A 13080-nucleotide genomic window follows, 5' to 3' on the forward strand; every position below is an offset into this window, starting at 1 on the left:
TAGATTCTGTTTTGATAGATTGATAGATGTTTTAAGTATGTTCACCTAATACAGGTAAAAAAACGAAATCAAGCACAAAAGTATTGTTTTTAACAAAATTGTTATCAGCTTAAAAATAATTTTATTCTCTTGCTATGTTGTTTATCTTACTTCGATTTTATAAGACCAATAATTTTTGCGTGAATCTAAATCAAGTGACTGCTAGGCTACTTCAAAAACTTAAATGGAGCTGGTAAAAATAAACATTTTCAAAACCGCACTCAGAACAACCAAAAACAACCAAACAGGAACGTTGTGTGGAGGTAACAGTGCAACCACAGGAGAACGTTCCCGTTGGTTGGTTCCCCTAACGTTTAGGGAACGTTATAACCATGAGGGAACGTTCCCTAAAAGTTAGTTTTTGGTTTGGTTCGAACTAACCTTTAGAGAACCAAAAACTAACGTTCCCCAACGTTCCCCAAACGTTCTGTGTTAGTGTGGTACTAACGTGTACGGAGTAAGATGTGTTGGACTATATTCTGTTATGTTGGGTTCTAAAGGAGTTTAAATATCAGACGGATAAAGAAACAGGTGCTGACAGGAAGCTTTGATCAGCTGCTTTTTCTCCGCTTTGCAGAGTCTGATTAGCTATTGTAGCAGCCTCAGATAACTCTGTGTGTGTGTGTATGTGTGTGTGTTTGATCAACTGTAGACTGTTTGCCACCGAAGGGAAGGTATTTTCTGCTGTTTTTTGAATGAACTTTTGTCCAGCGTGTGTGTGTATGTGTTACTGAAAATCAAAAAAAGGAGTAACAGAAAAGAGGAAGTAATCACAAAGACAGGAAGTGTGTGTGGGAGAGCAGTCTAAAAATCAGCCCTTATAATGTCAGACTTTCACACACACACACACACACACACACACACACACACACACACACACACACACACAAATTAAAACGGGGGTGTGTGTAGAGATAAAATCAAGGTGCCCTCGCAAACGTGTGTGTTTGTGTATGTGTGTGTGGGCGGAGAGAGGGACATGATTTCATTTCAGGGTGCCTGAAGAATGAGAATGAGAGAGAGAGAGAGGGAGAGAGCGAGAGAGCTGTCTGAGCGCGCTCAGATCAGATTAGTCGGCAGACAGAGCAGCAGGCAGACGGAGCTCATCGGGAATTGAACCTGCGGAGCAACATTGTATTAATCTTCATTAAGAAGCAGCAGGTCCAGGTTTGCCTCCTCTTCCTCTTGTGTTGTCTTTGTGTACAGACTGGGCTGTGTTTCTGTGGTTCCACACCAGGTACTCCACGTCCTCTCACAGTCCATCTGCTGCAACTCTAACACACTCAACAGCTCTCTTCATCTCCACCTGTCTGACAGACACTTGTTGTTGTTGTTGTTGTTGTCCTCTCAGGTGTGTGTCTCCATGGCGACAGTTGTGTGTGTGCTGCTGAGCGTGTGCGTCAGTCTGAGTGTGGCGTTTAACCTCGACACGGCTTTCCCGCTGCTGAAGACGGGCGGAGACGGAACTCTGTTCGGACTTTCTGTCGCTCTGCACCAAGACCTGCAGACAGACAGCTACCTGTGAGTCCACCTGCCTGTCTCTCTGTCTCTCTGTCTGTCTGTCTGCCTGTCTGTCTATCTGTCTCTATGTCTGTCTGTCTGAGTATTTTGCGCCACCTGCCACGAATTTGTGGCTATTGGCATCTTTGCATTGTCTTTGTATAAGATTAGATAAGATAAGATTGGATAATGTAAGATATACTTTATTGTCTCCGAAGGGAAATTAGTTTTAGACTCTGTCTGTTCCGCAGCTTTACAAGGACAACACAAAATACAGAAAATAAGCATCTCTCAACACATACTTTCATGCAACACAAAATATGCTCTCATATACATTAGACAGGTACACACAGACACACACACACACACACACTGACACACACAGTGACATGCACACACTGACGCACAGACACACACACACACACACACACACAGATGCAACACACACAACACTCAACAACAACAACACCACACACACACACACACACACACACACACACACACAACCACACACACACACAAACACAACACCACACACACACACACACACACACACACCCACACACACACACACACACACACACACACACACACACACACACAACACACACACAGGGTCAGGTGAATGCCCTGCAGTGTTAATAATGTGTTTGGATTCAGGAGTCTTGAAGAGGCTCCAGGACCCCTAACCCTCCAGGTTGTGTGTGTGTGTGTGTGTGTGTCTGTGTGTGCGAGTTAGTGTGTGTCTGTGTGTGTGTGTGTGTGTGTGTGTGTGTGTATGTGTGTGTGTGTGTGTGTGTTAGTACTGCTTAATGCTGGTGCAGTGTCTGATGAACCTGGAGAATGATTGGATGCTGGATGATTCTAAATTTTAGCGGAGCGACCAGTGAACGGAGCCGTCTGTTTCTGTCAGTCTGAGGGTCGCTCACAGGTCACCCAGCTGTCTGTCTCTGCAGTCTCCATGACAACCGTCTCTTTATGTCCTCTGATTGGGCTGGCTGCTAATGGACCACACACCGCACGCACAGTAAAGTAGTTTCCTCGGGGAGTTGAGGGGTCACCAGTGGCTCCCTCCCCCTCAGTGATTGGCTGAACAGAATCAATAATGAATGCTTCCGGAGGTTTGAAATGTGTTTGAGACGGTTGGCGGAGCTGCTGAGGACTCTTGGCTGTTTTCAACGTGAAAAAAACACATGATCATGTCATGTCTGACAGGAAGTTACATCATCAGCACGCTAACACACCTGAGAGGTCAAAGGTCACTCGGAGACCTGGATCATCTGATGTGTGTTCAGCTGGCAGACTGATCTCTTACTCTCTGAGCCTCATTTCCTGTCTACACACACACACACACACACACACACACACACAGACCCACAGCTGTTTGAACTCAGTTTCAGCTGTGTTACAAGGGAAAGTAATCAGATTACTGATGTTGAGACAGAGATGTTATCTCCAAACTGCAAGTGAAAGAGTGGGGCGGGACTTAAATACGCTGTGTCTCTATAGTCCCAGTGATGTCATACTGTGTGTCAGCCTGTCCAGTCACATTGCTTTGTCAGGACTGAGCGTAATAAATGGAGATGTTAGAGGAGACAGCTGAGTCCTCTGTGTGTGTCTGTCTGAGTCCTTCAGACGTCTCTTCATTAATCCCAGGGAGAAGGACAAACTAAGACATAACCTCCCAGGAGACACTAGCTATGTTTACCTCCACCTGTCAATCAAATGATCTGAAGTTGTAAAAACATAGATGTAAGTAAAGCCGGTGAATGTTTGCATCCAACGGCTTTAAAGAGAATAACAACCTGTGTGTATGAATCACATGACAGTCAAGCAGACAGACACACAGACAGGCAGGCAGGCAGACAGACAGACAGACAGACAGACAGAATGTAGAGACAGGCAGACAGACAGACAGACAGACAGACAGACAGACAGACAGACACACGGACAGACAGGCAGACAGACAGTCTAGTGTTGGAAGGGATCCAAACTACCAACTCCCAAGACAAAAGATAACATGAAAAGACTAAATTGTAGAATTCAAATGAACCTTTCAGTCTAACCAAAACATAATTTCCATCTCTTCTGAGAAATAAAACAAACAAATCAAAAGCAGCTGGAGGAACGTCTGCAAACATCTCTTCCATAAGATCTGAAGAATTAATTTCTTTGTTGGACTCACAGACTCTCTACAATGTAATAATTAATAATATTTAATAAATAAAATAACATTCCTAGCATCTTTGGTGTGTGGACTGCTGTTGTGAAGCGTTGACTTTCCTTTCTGTCCGTCACCATCACTGACCGGATCTTCCAGCAGCTGGTAAACACAGAGCTCCGGTAAACACAGAGCTCCGGTAAGCACGAGCTCCGGTAAACACAGAGCTCCGGTAAACACAGAGCTCCGGTAAACACAGAGCTCCGGTAAACACAGAGCTCCGGTAAACACAGAGCTCCGGTAAACACAGAGCTCCGGTAAACGCAGAGCTCCGGTAAACACAGAGCTCCGGTAAACACAGAGCTCCGGTAAACGCAGAGCTCCGGTAAACACAGAGCTCCGGTAAACACGGACCTCCGGTAAACACAGAGCTCCGGTAAACACAGACCTCCGGTAAACACAGAGCTCCGGTAAACACAGAGCTCCGGTAAACACAGAGCTCCGGTAAACACAGAGCTCCGGTAAACACGGACCTCCGGTAAACACAGAGCTCCGGTAAACACAGAGCTCCGGTAAACACAGAGCTCCGGTAAACACAGACCTCCGGTAAACACAGAGCTCCGGTAAACACAGACCTCCGGTAAACACAGAGCTCCGGTAAACACAGAGCTCCGGTAAACACGGACCTCCGGTAAACACAGAGCTCCGGTAAACACAGAGCTCCGGTAAACACAGAGCTCCGGTAAACACAGAGCTACGGTAAACACGGACCTCCGGTAAACACAGAGCTCCGGTAAACACAGAGCTCCGGTAAACACGGACCTCCGGTAAACACAGAGCTCCGGTAAACACAGAGCTCCGGTAAACACGGACCTCCGGTAAACACAGAGCTCCGGTAAACACAGAGCTCCGGTAAACACAGAGCTCCGGTAAACACAGAGCTCCGGTAAACGCAGAGCTCCGGTAAACACAGAGCTCCGGTAAACACAGAGCTCCGGTAAACACAGAGACTCCGGTAAACACAGAGCTCCGGTAAACATAGACCTCCGGTAAACACAGAGCTCCGGAAACGCAGAGCTACGGTAAACACGGACCTCCGGTAAACACAGAGCTCCGGTAAACACGGAGCTCCGGTAAACGCAGAGCTCCGGTAAACACAGACCTCCGGTAAACACAGAGCTCCGGTAAACACAGAGCTCCGGTAAACACGGACCTCCGGTAAACACAGAGCTCCGGTAAACACAGAGCTCCGGTAAAACGGACCTCCGGTAAACACAGAGCTCCGGTAAACACAGAGCTCCGGTAAACACAGAGCTCCGGTAACTGGACGCGTTCCCTTTAAGTTAGTAGCTAATGCTGGCGCTACCCAACGCTGAACGCTGAACCACACATTTCTAGGATAACTAAATGTTCCAGGTTTTTTAAAGTTTTAGTCACTTTTTTCAACATTTTTGTCACCCGTTTTGTCTCTCTCCCCCGTCGCCCGTCTCTCTGTCTCTCTCCTGTCGCTCTCTCTCTCCCCGTCTCTCCCTGACAGCCTATTGGTCGGAGCTCCCAGGGAGAAGGCGGAGCCTAACGTCCCAGCCAATCGGACAGGAGGAGTTTTCAGCTGCCCGATCACCACTGACCAATCAGAGTGCAGCAGGATGAAGCTCATAGACCCAGGTGACTCTCTTTATAATGTGATGTTATCTCTCTCCTGGTGCATTATGGGTAGTCTATCCCTCAGTGAAAAGTGACAGCTAAGAGCTTTTATCTGTGGTAACCACAGCAACAGACATTTTCTAATCAACTTAAACTTTAATGAAAAACACAGACAGCACATAATTAGTTTATTTCCCTGAGGTTGGCTGCTTTAAAGTTTCTTTAAATATGTATCTGTATTCTCTGGTTCAGCTCACATAAAAACACAAAATATGTCTGCGTGCTAGGGCGTTAGTGGCTCGTTTACTACAGAGCCTGTTGGTAACCGTACTGTTACTGTGGGTTAGGTTTGGGTTAAAACGCAACACCCAGAATGGGTGCTGCGAGGGGCACGGGCACAAGGGGACCACTGGTGTGAATAAAAACACTTTAAAGAACTCCTTAAAAAACAGGTTCGGTTAAATAAAAATGATGGGGCTGTTTAAAAAAAAAAAAAAAAAAAAGGAGGGGGGTTAGATAATAAAAGGAGGTTAAAAGAACCACTGGAAAGGCAGGACAGCGGGAATTTAAAACTTTGAATAAAAGGTCAACTCCACAAAAACTCCAGTGTCTCTCCCAGAAGATTATTAAGGGTTAGGGTTGACCCTGGACTGTTACTGTGTAGAGGAGGGTTAGGGTTGACCCTGGACTGTTACTGTGTAGAGGAGGGTTAGGGTTGACCCTGGACTGTTACTGTGTAGAGGAGGGTTAGGGTTAGGGACTGTTACTGTGTAGAGGAGGGTTAGGGTTGACCCTGGACTGTTACTGTGTAGAGGAGGGTTGGGTGTATAGGTGGGTTAGGATGTTACTGTGTAGAGGGTTAGAGTTAGGGACTGTTATTGTAGAGGGGTTGGGTAACTGTTACTGTGTAGGGAGGGTTAGAGTTAGGGACTGTTACTGTGTAGAGGAGGGTTAGGTGCCCTGGACTGTTACTGTGTGGGAGGGTTAGGGTTAGGGTTGACCTTGGACTGTTACTGTGTAGAGGAGGGTTAGTTAGACCTGACTTTACTGTGTAGAGGAGGGTTAGGATTGACCCTGGACTGTTACTGTGTAGAGGAGGGTTAGGGTTGACCCTGGACTGTTACTGTGTAGAGGAGGGTTAGGATTGACCCTGGACTGTTACTGTGTAGAGGAGGGTTAGGGTTAGGGACTGTTACTGTGTAGAGGAGGGTTAGGGTTAGGGTTGACCTTGGACTGTTACTGTGTAGAGGAGGGTTAGGGTTAGGACTGTTACTGTGTAGAGGAGGGTTAGGGTTAGAGTTGACCCTGGACTGTTACTGTGTAGAGGAGGGTTAGGGTTAGGGACTGTTACTGTGTAGAGGAGGGTTAGGGTTGACCCTGGACTGTTACTGTGTAGGGGACGGTTAGGGTTAGGGACTGTTACTGTGTAGAGGAGGGTTAGGGTTAGAGTTGACCCTGGACTGTTACTGTGTAGAGGAGGGTTAGGGTTAGGGACTGTTACTGTGTAGAGGAGGGTTAGGGTTGACCCTGGACTGTTACTGTGTAGAGGACGGTTAGGGTTAGGGACTGTTACTGTGTAGAGGAGGGTTAGGGTTAGAGTTGACCCTGGACTGTTACTGTGTAGAGGAGGGTTAGGGTTAGGGACTGTTACTGTTAAGATTAGTGACTGTGTAGAGAGGGTTAGGGTTAGAGTTGACCCTGGACTGTTACTGTGTAGAGGAGGTTGTTATATTAACTGATTGTAGTGGACTGTTACTGTGTAGAGGAGGGTTAGGATTAGAGTTGACCCTGGACTGTTACTGTGTAGAGGAGGGTTAGGGTCAGAGTTGACCCTGAACTGTTACTGTGTAGAGGAACACTGGATGTTGTTTAAACTGGCGAGTCTTCAGTCAGGACTGCAGTTTTTCTAAATGAACATGTTAGATAAATAATGTTTGGCATGTCTGATTGTCTGTTGCAGAGCTGAACTTGTCTGAGGACCTGATTGAAGACATGTGGTTGGGCGTCTCAGTAGCCAGTCAGGGCCGACCTGGAGGGAGGGTCCTGGTGAGTCTGACTTCTCATTGGCTCATCCAACTCTCACAGTAACTAACCGTCTCCTAACGGTCTCCTCTCTCTCTCTCTCTCTCTCTCTCTGCAGGCGTGCGGTCATCGTTTTGTTAAACTCTATGGAGAGTTTAAACTCAGACACATGATTGGCCGCTGTTATCTTCATGGAAACGACCTTCAGTACAACGAGACAGACGGACACTGGCAGACCTTCGACCAGCCCTGCAGGTATTATATCTGTTAGCATATTTGTTAGCAAAACTGTTAGCATATCTGTTAGCATGACTGTTGTCTGTGTCTGTGTGTGTTCAGTCACCTGGGTGATGTCAGCGGTGAGGTCATGTGTAACATGGGGATCTCTGCCTCCATCACTCAGACTGAAGTCATCGTCGGCTCACCTGGAAGCTACGAATGGCAAGGTGAGCTTCTGTTTCTAACGTCTCTTCATTTATCTTTGTTTGTTTTCATGCACAGCAGTAACTGGGGTATGGTTTAACCCTGGTTCCGTGAATAACGGTTCTGCCAGTTCTCCCTGTACACATGAGCAGGAAGAATGACGGAGTAACTCTACCTCCGGTACAGTAGGTGTTGCACAACTGGCTTTTTCTTCTGGTTGATCGATGTCAACATTACACAGACCGGACACTAAATTGGTAAAATTTAACAACTTAATTTACACACTCTTGTCACAGCGTAGGAACGCAGTGTTCTTGCCAGCTGACTGACACCTTAGTTTGTCTCGTTATATCTAACCAGTGTCGGGTGGAGTTAGCAAACGTTAACGTGAACATTAGCCAGCAGCCGCAGCGGGGGCTGTTCGGTCTCTCCATTTCTTTGCTGAGGCACAGTGTTGACAGACTCGGACATGGACAGTCTTTTGACATCTCCCGATGTCCGCTGCAGCCTTGGTGGGGAGAAAAACAGACAGTTTGAAGTTGAAGTTTGAAACCAGCATCAGCTTTAAATACGGTCCTAATCTAGTCCTCACTAGCAAGTTTCAAATAATTTCACTGGAGTTACCGTTATTATTTTTCACGTGATCAATACCGAATTCAATCTAATTGGATGGGAATATACTGTAGGCTACGTTGCATGTAACGCACCACTACAAGACGACTCGACAGATTCGGCCGCATTCTGCATTCATTTGGCGGCAAATAATTGCAGCTTGATGGTGGTAGCGTTAGCACTAGTAGTATGGACGGCGACATGATTGAAAATGAAGAAAACAGAGATCCCAGAGATTAGGCAGACAAGCAGCAAGACATTCCCAATCATCCCTGGCCTTATCTGAGAGAGATGTTTGAGATAGGCTAGGAGGCATCAAGTATGACTCCTGGCCAATGTGCTGTGTAACTCTAAAAGTATGGGGAACTTCTTAATTAATCTATGTTTAGTAATTCATATTGTATTTTTTTTTTTCTTTCTTTGTATTTGACCCCCACACATACATGTAGATTCCTTTAAATGTTAAGGGGACGATTAAAAGAGAAACTGGATCTGTGAATTCTCACAGAATCACAATTGAATTCATATCTTGCTACTCAGTCAGAATCTTATTAAGCTGGAGCCCCAGTCTCTGTCACAATAATCATATATGTGATGTTTGGCAGACATCCATTTAAAATGTAGACAATGGCATATAAAGAGCCCTGGTTTTATGTCCACTGAAGTTTCTCATCTTGCACTCTAGTAACGCGTGTGTGGTCCAGGTAGCTTTGCATAAAAAGTGGTTGTCATTCGCAAGGCTACTTTTACTTTTATACTTTAAGTACATTTCAAAGCCTGTACTTTGTTACTTTTACTTAAGTAAAGAAGTTAAATCAGTACTTCTACTTTTACCAGAGTGTTTTTTAACACAAGTATCTGTACTTCTACTTAAGTACGGGAAGTGAGTACTTTTGCCATCTCTGGTGTCTGTGTGTGTTGTAGGAAATGTCCACGTCTCTTGGATGAATCCAGACGATGTCTTTGACACCCGGAGGAGTTCCTTCCCCAACATGAGGCGCAGACACATTTACACAGGTGAACTGTCCCTTTAAATCTCCACTTCTCCTCTAGCAGGTGAACTGTCCCTTTAAATCTCTGATACTCCTTTATAACTCAGTGAAACAGGTTCACTCAGAGAGACTTCTTCTTTATCTCTGATCAAACATCCAGAAATCACAACACTTTTCTTCAAGATCAAAGTAATCCAAGATATTTGTCTGTACATCCCACTTTTTCAGAAATATGTGGATATTTTCCTAAAAGTATTTGAAATTTTGTGTGTGTGTGTGTGTATGTGTGTGTGTCTCTGCAGGCTATTCGGTGACTCAGGCTCTCAGTCTCCTTTCTAAGGACGATGAAACCATAGTAACAGGTGAGCGACTCCTCCCCTTCCTGTTCTGTTTGAACGTCTGGCTGCCGTACTGATTTCTGTCCCGATGTTTGGCTCAACAGGAGCTCCTAAAGACAGTAAAGAAGACGCTCGCGGCTCCGTGCTGCTGGCCGCCAAGCGCTCCAAAACACTGATGACTCAGCAGACTCTGCGCGGGGAACAGACGGGCTCATACTTCGGCAACGCCGTGGCAACCACCGACATCAACAATGACGGGTAACGCAGGGTTCACAGGTTACTTCCTGTGTCTGCTTTTTGTATTCCAACAGTCCAACATCTCAGCATCGATACAGGATTGACACAGAGAATGCGGCGTTACTTTGCTGTATCAGTGTTTTCCCCTCTACGTTTTTATAAGCTACTGACCTGAAAAACTGAGCTTTTATAAAGACAAAGGGGGAAACAGACGTGAGGAATCAGCAGAGAGAATGGAGAAACACTAAGCTAACATTAACTAACTAAATGACATGTCTGTAAGTTAAGCTAACACATGTAACGTTGGGCATAACGTTAGCGTAGTGAAAGGATCGAAGACTTGTTTTCCTCTCCGGTGTGGGCGGGGCTTATGTGTGGAGACAGACTTGTGCTTTTCTGTGTCCTGCAGGTGGAACGACCTGCTGGTGGGCGCTCCTTTTTACTTCCATCGCCAGCACGAGGTGGGCGGAGCAGTTTACGTTTACATGAACGCAGGAGGGCGGTTTGATTCTCGGGCCAGCACGGTGCTGAGAGGACCGGCTGGCTCGGCGTTTGGTATGGCTGTCACCGCCGCCGGAGACCTGAACCAAGATGGCTTCCAGGGTGAGGACGCAGATATTAACTGGTTCAAATGTTTAGGACTGTTCCTGTCTACTTTAGTTCAAACGTACGGTTGAATGAGCAATTTGTTTGACATTTAGGGTGTACATGCTGTGCTGACAATACAACTTTGCCAGGATATTTCCTCACTTGCACCACAGCAAATGAAACTAAAAGAAATAGAAGTTGCACTCAAAAAGTGTAACAAAATGCTGAAGGAGAAGAAGAAGCTAAGGCGTTTTTTGTGTCTCAGACTTTGCAGTCGGAGCTCCTTTCCATGAAACAGGAAGTGTGATGATCTGGAGCGGGAGCAGAGAGGGCGTCTCTGCAGACCCGAGCCAGGTCAGTGGTAGTCTATTTCAACTATGATTCATTTAAGGGATTGCTCCGGTGCTGCTGGAAGATCTCTCTTTTCTGCTGCACGACTAAAACTACTTTTGAACGTCCACATGTTCCACCAAAACAAGTTCCTTCCTGAGACTATTTAGCAGAGGCACCGTGGCTCCGTCCGGAGCTTAGCACCTCCCAAGATGATTGTGATTGGTTTAAAGAAATGCAAACAAACCAGAGCACATTTTTCTCCTATCCAGGAATGCTGTGTTGACTAGCCAGACCTTCCTCTGCGCAGCGCTGTGGAGGAGGGTCTGGACAGGTCAGTGAACACTTCTGTATGATAGCAATGATTGTGTTTACGCACAGTTTAAAGAAAAAATTATATAGGCAATACTCCGGTTTCTAGGCAGCCATGTAAACACGTTCCCCCCATTTCTGAACTCAGAGTTCTCCTCCCATCTCCTTTCGTAACCTGGGATTCCTGCATCTCTCTGTCTCCTCCTGCAGGTGATCTGGGGCAGCAGAGTGTCTGTAACTCTCTCTGTCTCCCCCTGCAGGTGATCAGGGGCAGCAGAGTGTCTGTAACTCTCTGTGTCTCCCCTGCAGGTGATAAGGGGCAGCAGAGTGTCTGTAACTCTCTGTGTCTCCCCCTGCAGGTGATAAGGGGCAGCAGAGTGTCTGTAACTTTCTCTGTCTCCCCTGCAGGTGATCTGGGGTAGCAGAGTGTCTGTAACTCTCTGTGTCTCCCCTGCCTGCAGGTGATCAGGGGGTAGCAGAGTGTCTGTAACTCTCTGTGTCTCCCCCTGCAGGTGATCTCGGGGGTAGCAAAGTGTCTGTAACTCTCTGTGTCTCCCCTGCAGGTGATCTGGGGCAGCAGAGTGTCTGTAACTCTCTCTGTCTCCCCCTGCAGGTGATCTGGGGTAGCAGAGTGTCTGTAACTCTCTGTGTCTCCCCCTGCAGGTGATCTGGGGTAGCAGAGTGTCTGTAACTCTCTGTGTCTCCCCCTGCAGGTGATAAGGGGTAGCAGAGTGTCTGTAACTCTCTGTGTCTCCCCCTGCAGGTGATCTGGGGTAGCAGAGTGTCTGTAACTCTCTGTGTCTCCCCCTGCAGGTGATCTGGGGTAGCAGAGTGTCTGTAACTCTCTGTGTCTCCCCCTGCAGGTGATCTGGGGTAGCAGAGTGTCTCCGGGCTTCAGGACGTTTGGCTACTCTCTGTCTGGAGGTCTGGATGTCGACAGGAACAGATATCCAGACCTGCTGGTCGGCTCTCTGGACGATACCGTAGCTCTGCTCAGGTACCTCTTATCTTATCTTAACTTATCTTATCATAACTTAACTTATCTTATCTTATCTTATCTTAACTTATCTTATCCTATCTTATCTTTCTAACAGTGACCATCTGTTCAAATTGTACTTTTACATTTGTATTGGTTTCCTCAGAACTCGTCCAGTCGTTCACCTGAATAAAACCATTCGAGTTTCTCCAAACGTCGTCGACCCCAACAGCTGCGACTTCTGGTGAGATGCAAACCTGCTAACAAGCTAACAGACAAACATGCTAACAGGCTAACAGGCGGACTCACTGTGTGTGTGTGTGTGTGTGTGTGTGTGTGTGTGTGTGTCAGTGTTCAGGTGGAGGTGTGTTTCTCTTACATGTTCAGCACTGGAGAGAGGAACGACAGAGACAACATCAGTGAGTATAAACAGCTTCATATTTATTGTAATAACATGAAGTTTGACCCATGCATACTGCATCATGTCAACAGGGACACAGCCAATCTTCAGTCAATTTTCCTCAAATCTTCTGGGCTTTAATGGCCTTTAATTGACAGGATTGCTTGAGAGAGCAAGGGGAGGAAGATATGTGGTTGGATTTAAACCCCGAGCCGCTGCCAAAGAGTCAGCCTACTCTCTAGTGGGAGAGCTAGAGGTCGCCCCATTGTCCTCAGACTTTATGAAAATTAAAACAAACAAACAATGTGTTAACACATCTCCACCTGAGCAGCCTAAATTCTACAGAGTTTTTATCTGGATCACTGCTGAAAACTGTTGAAACATCCACAGATTCAGTTTGTTTCTGAGGATCTGTCAAAACATGACTGTAAGAATCATTTAAAGTTGTCGTTTTCTAATTTTTGTCAATAATATTCTTCCAGCTCAGAACACTCTGAATAGCACAG

The 13080-nt window shown here is 46.3% G+C and overlaps 1 protein-coding gene across 2 annotated transcripts in view; it reads left to right on the forward strand.

Moving 5' to 3' along the window:
* Window positions 1-426: 426 nt before the first annotated feature.
* LOC120575386 (integrin alpha-3-like) overlaps window positions 427-13080 on the forward strand; it is a 44148-nt gene continuing 31494 nt past the window's right edge. Inside the window, exons 1-14 of one of the 2 annotated variants that reach the window (XM_039826156.1) lie at window positions 427-1206; window positions 1391-1560; window positions 5238-5365; window positions 7305-7390; window positions 7485-7621; window positions 7706-7812; window positions 9326-9418; window positions 9696-9755; window positions 9836-9989; window positions 10378-10571; window positions 10822-10910; window positions 12062-12195; window positions 12341-12418; window positions 12526-12593. In XM_039826156.1, the coding sequence (XP_039682090.1) occupies window positions 1403-1560; window positions 5238-5365; window positions 7305-7390; window positions 7485-7621; window positions 7706-7812; window positions 9326-9418; window positions 9696-9755; window positions 9836-9989; window positions 10378-10571; window positions 10822-10910; window positions 12062-12195; window positions 12341-12418; window positions 12526-12593 (1486 nt within the window). In that variant the 5' untranslated portion in view covers window positions 427-1206; window positions 1391-1402. Of the gene's footprint in view, window positions 1277-1390; window positions 1561-5237; window positions 5366-7304; window positions 7391-7484; window positions 7622-7705; window positions 7813-9325; window positions 9419-9695; window positions 9756-9835; window positions 9990-10377; window positions 10572-10821; window positions 10911-12061; window positions 12196-12340; window positions 12419-12525; window positions 12594-13080 lie in introns of both variants that reach the window. The other variant, XM_039826155.1, reaches the window with a different exon arrangement.

Source organism: Perca fluviatilis, chromosome 15, assembly GCF_010015445.1.
Source record: "Perca fluviatilis chromosome 15, GENO_Pfluv_1.0, whole genome shotgun sequence".
Taxonomy (NCBI): Eukaryota; Metazoa; Chordata; class Actinopteri; order Perciformes; family Percidae; genus Perca; species Perca fluviatilis.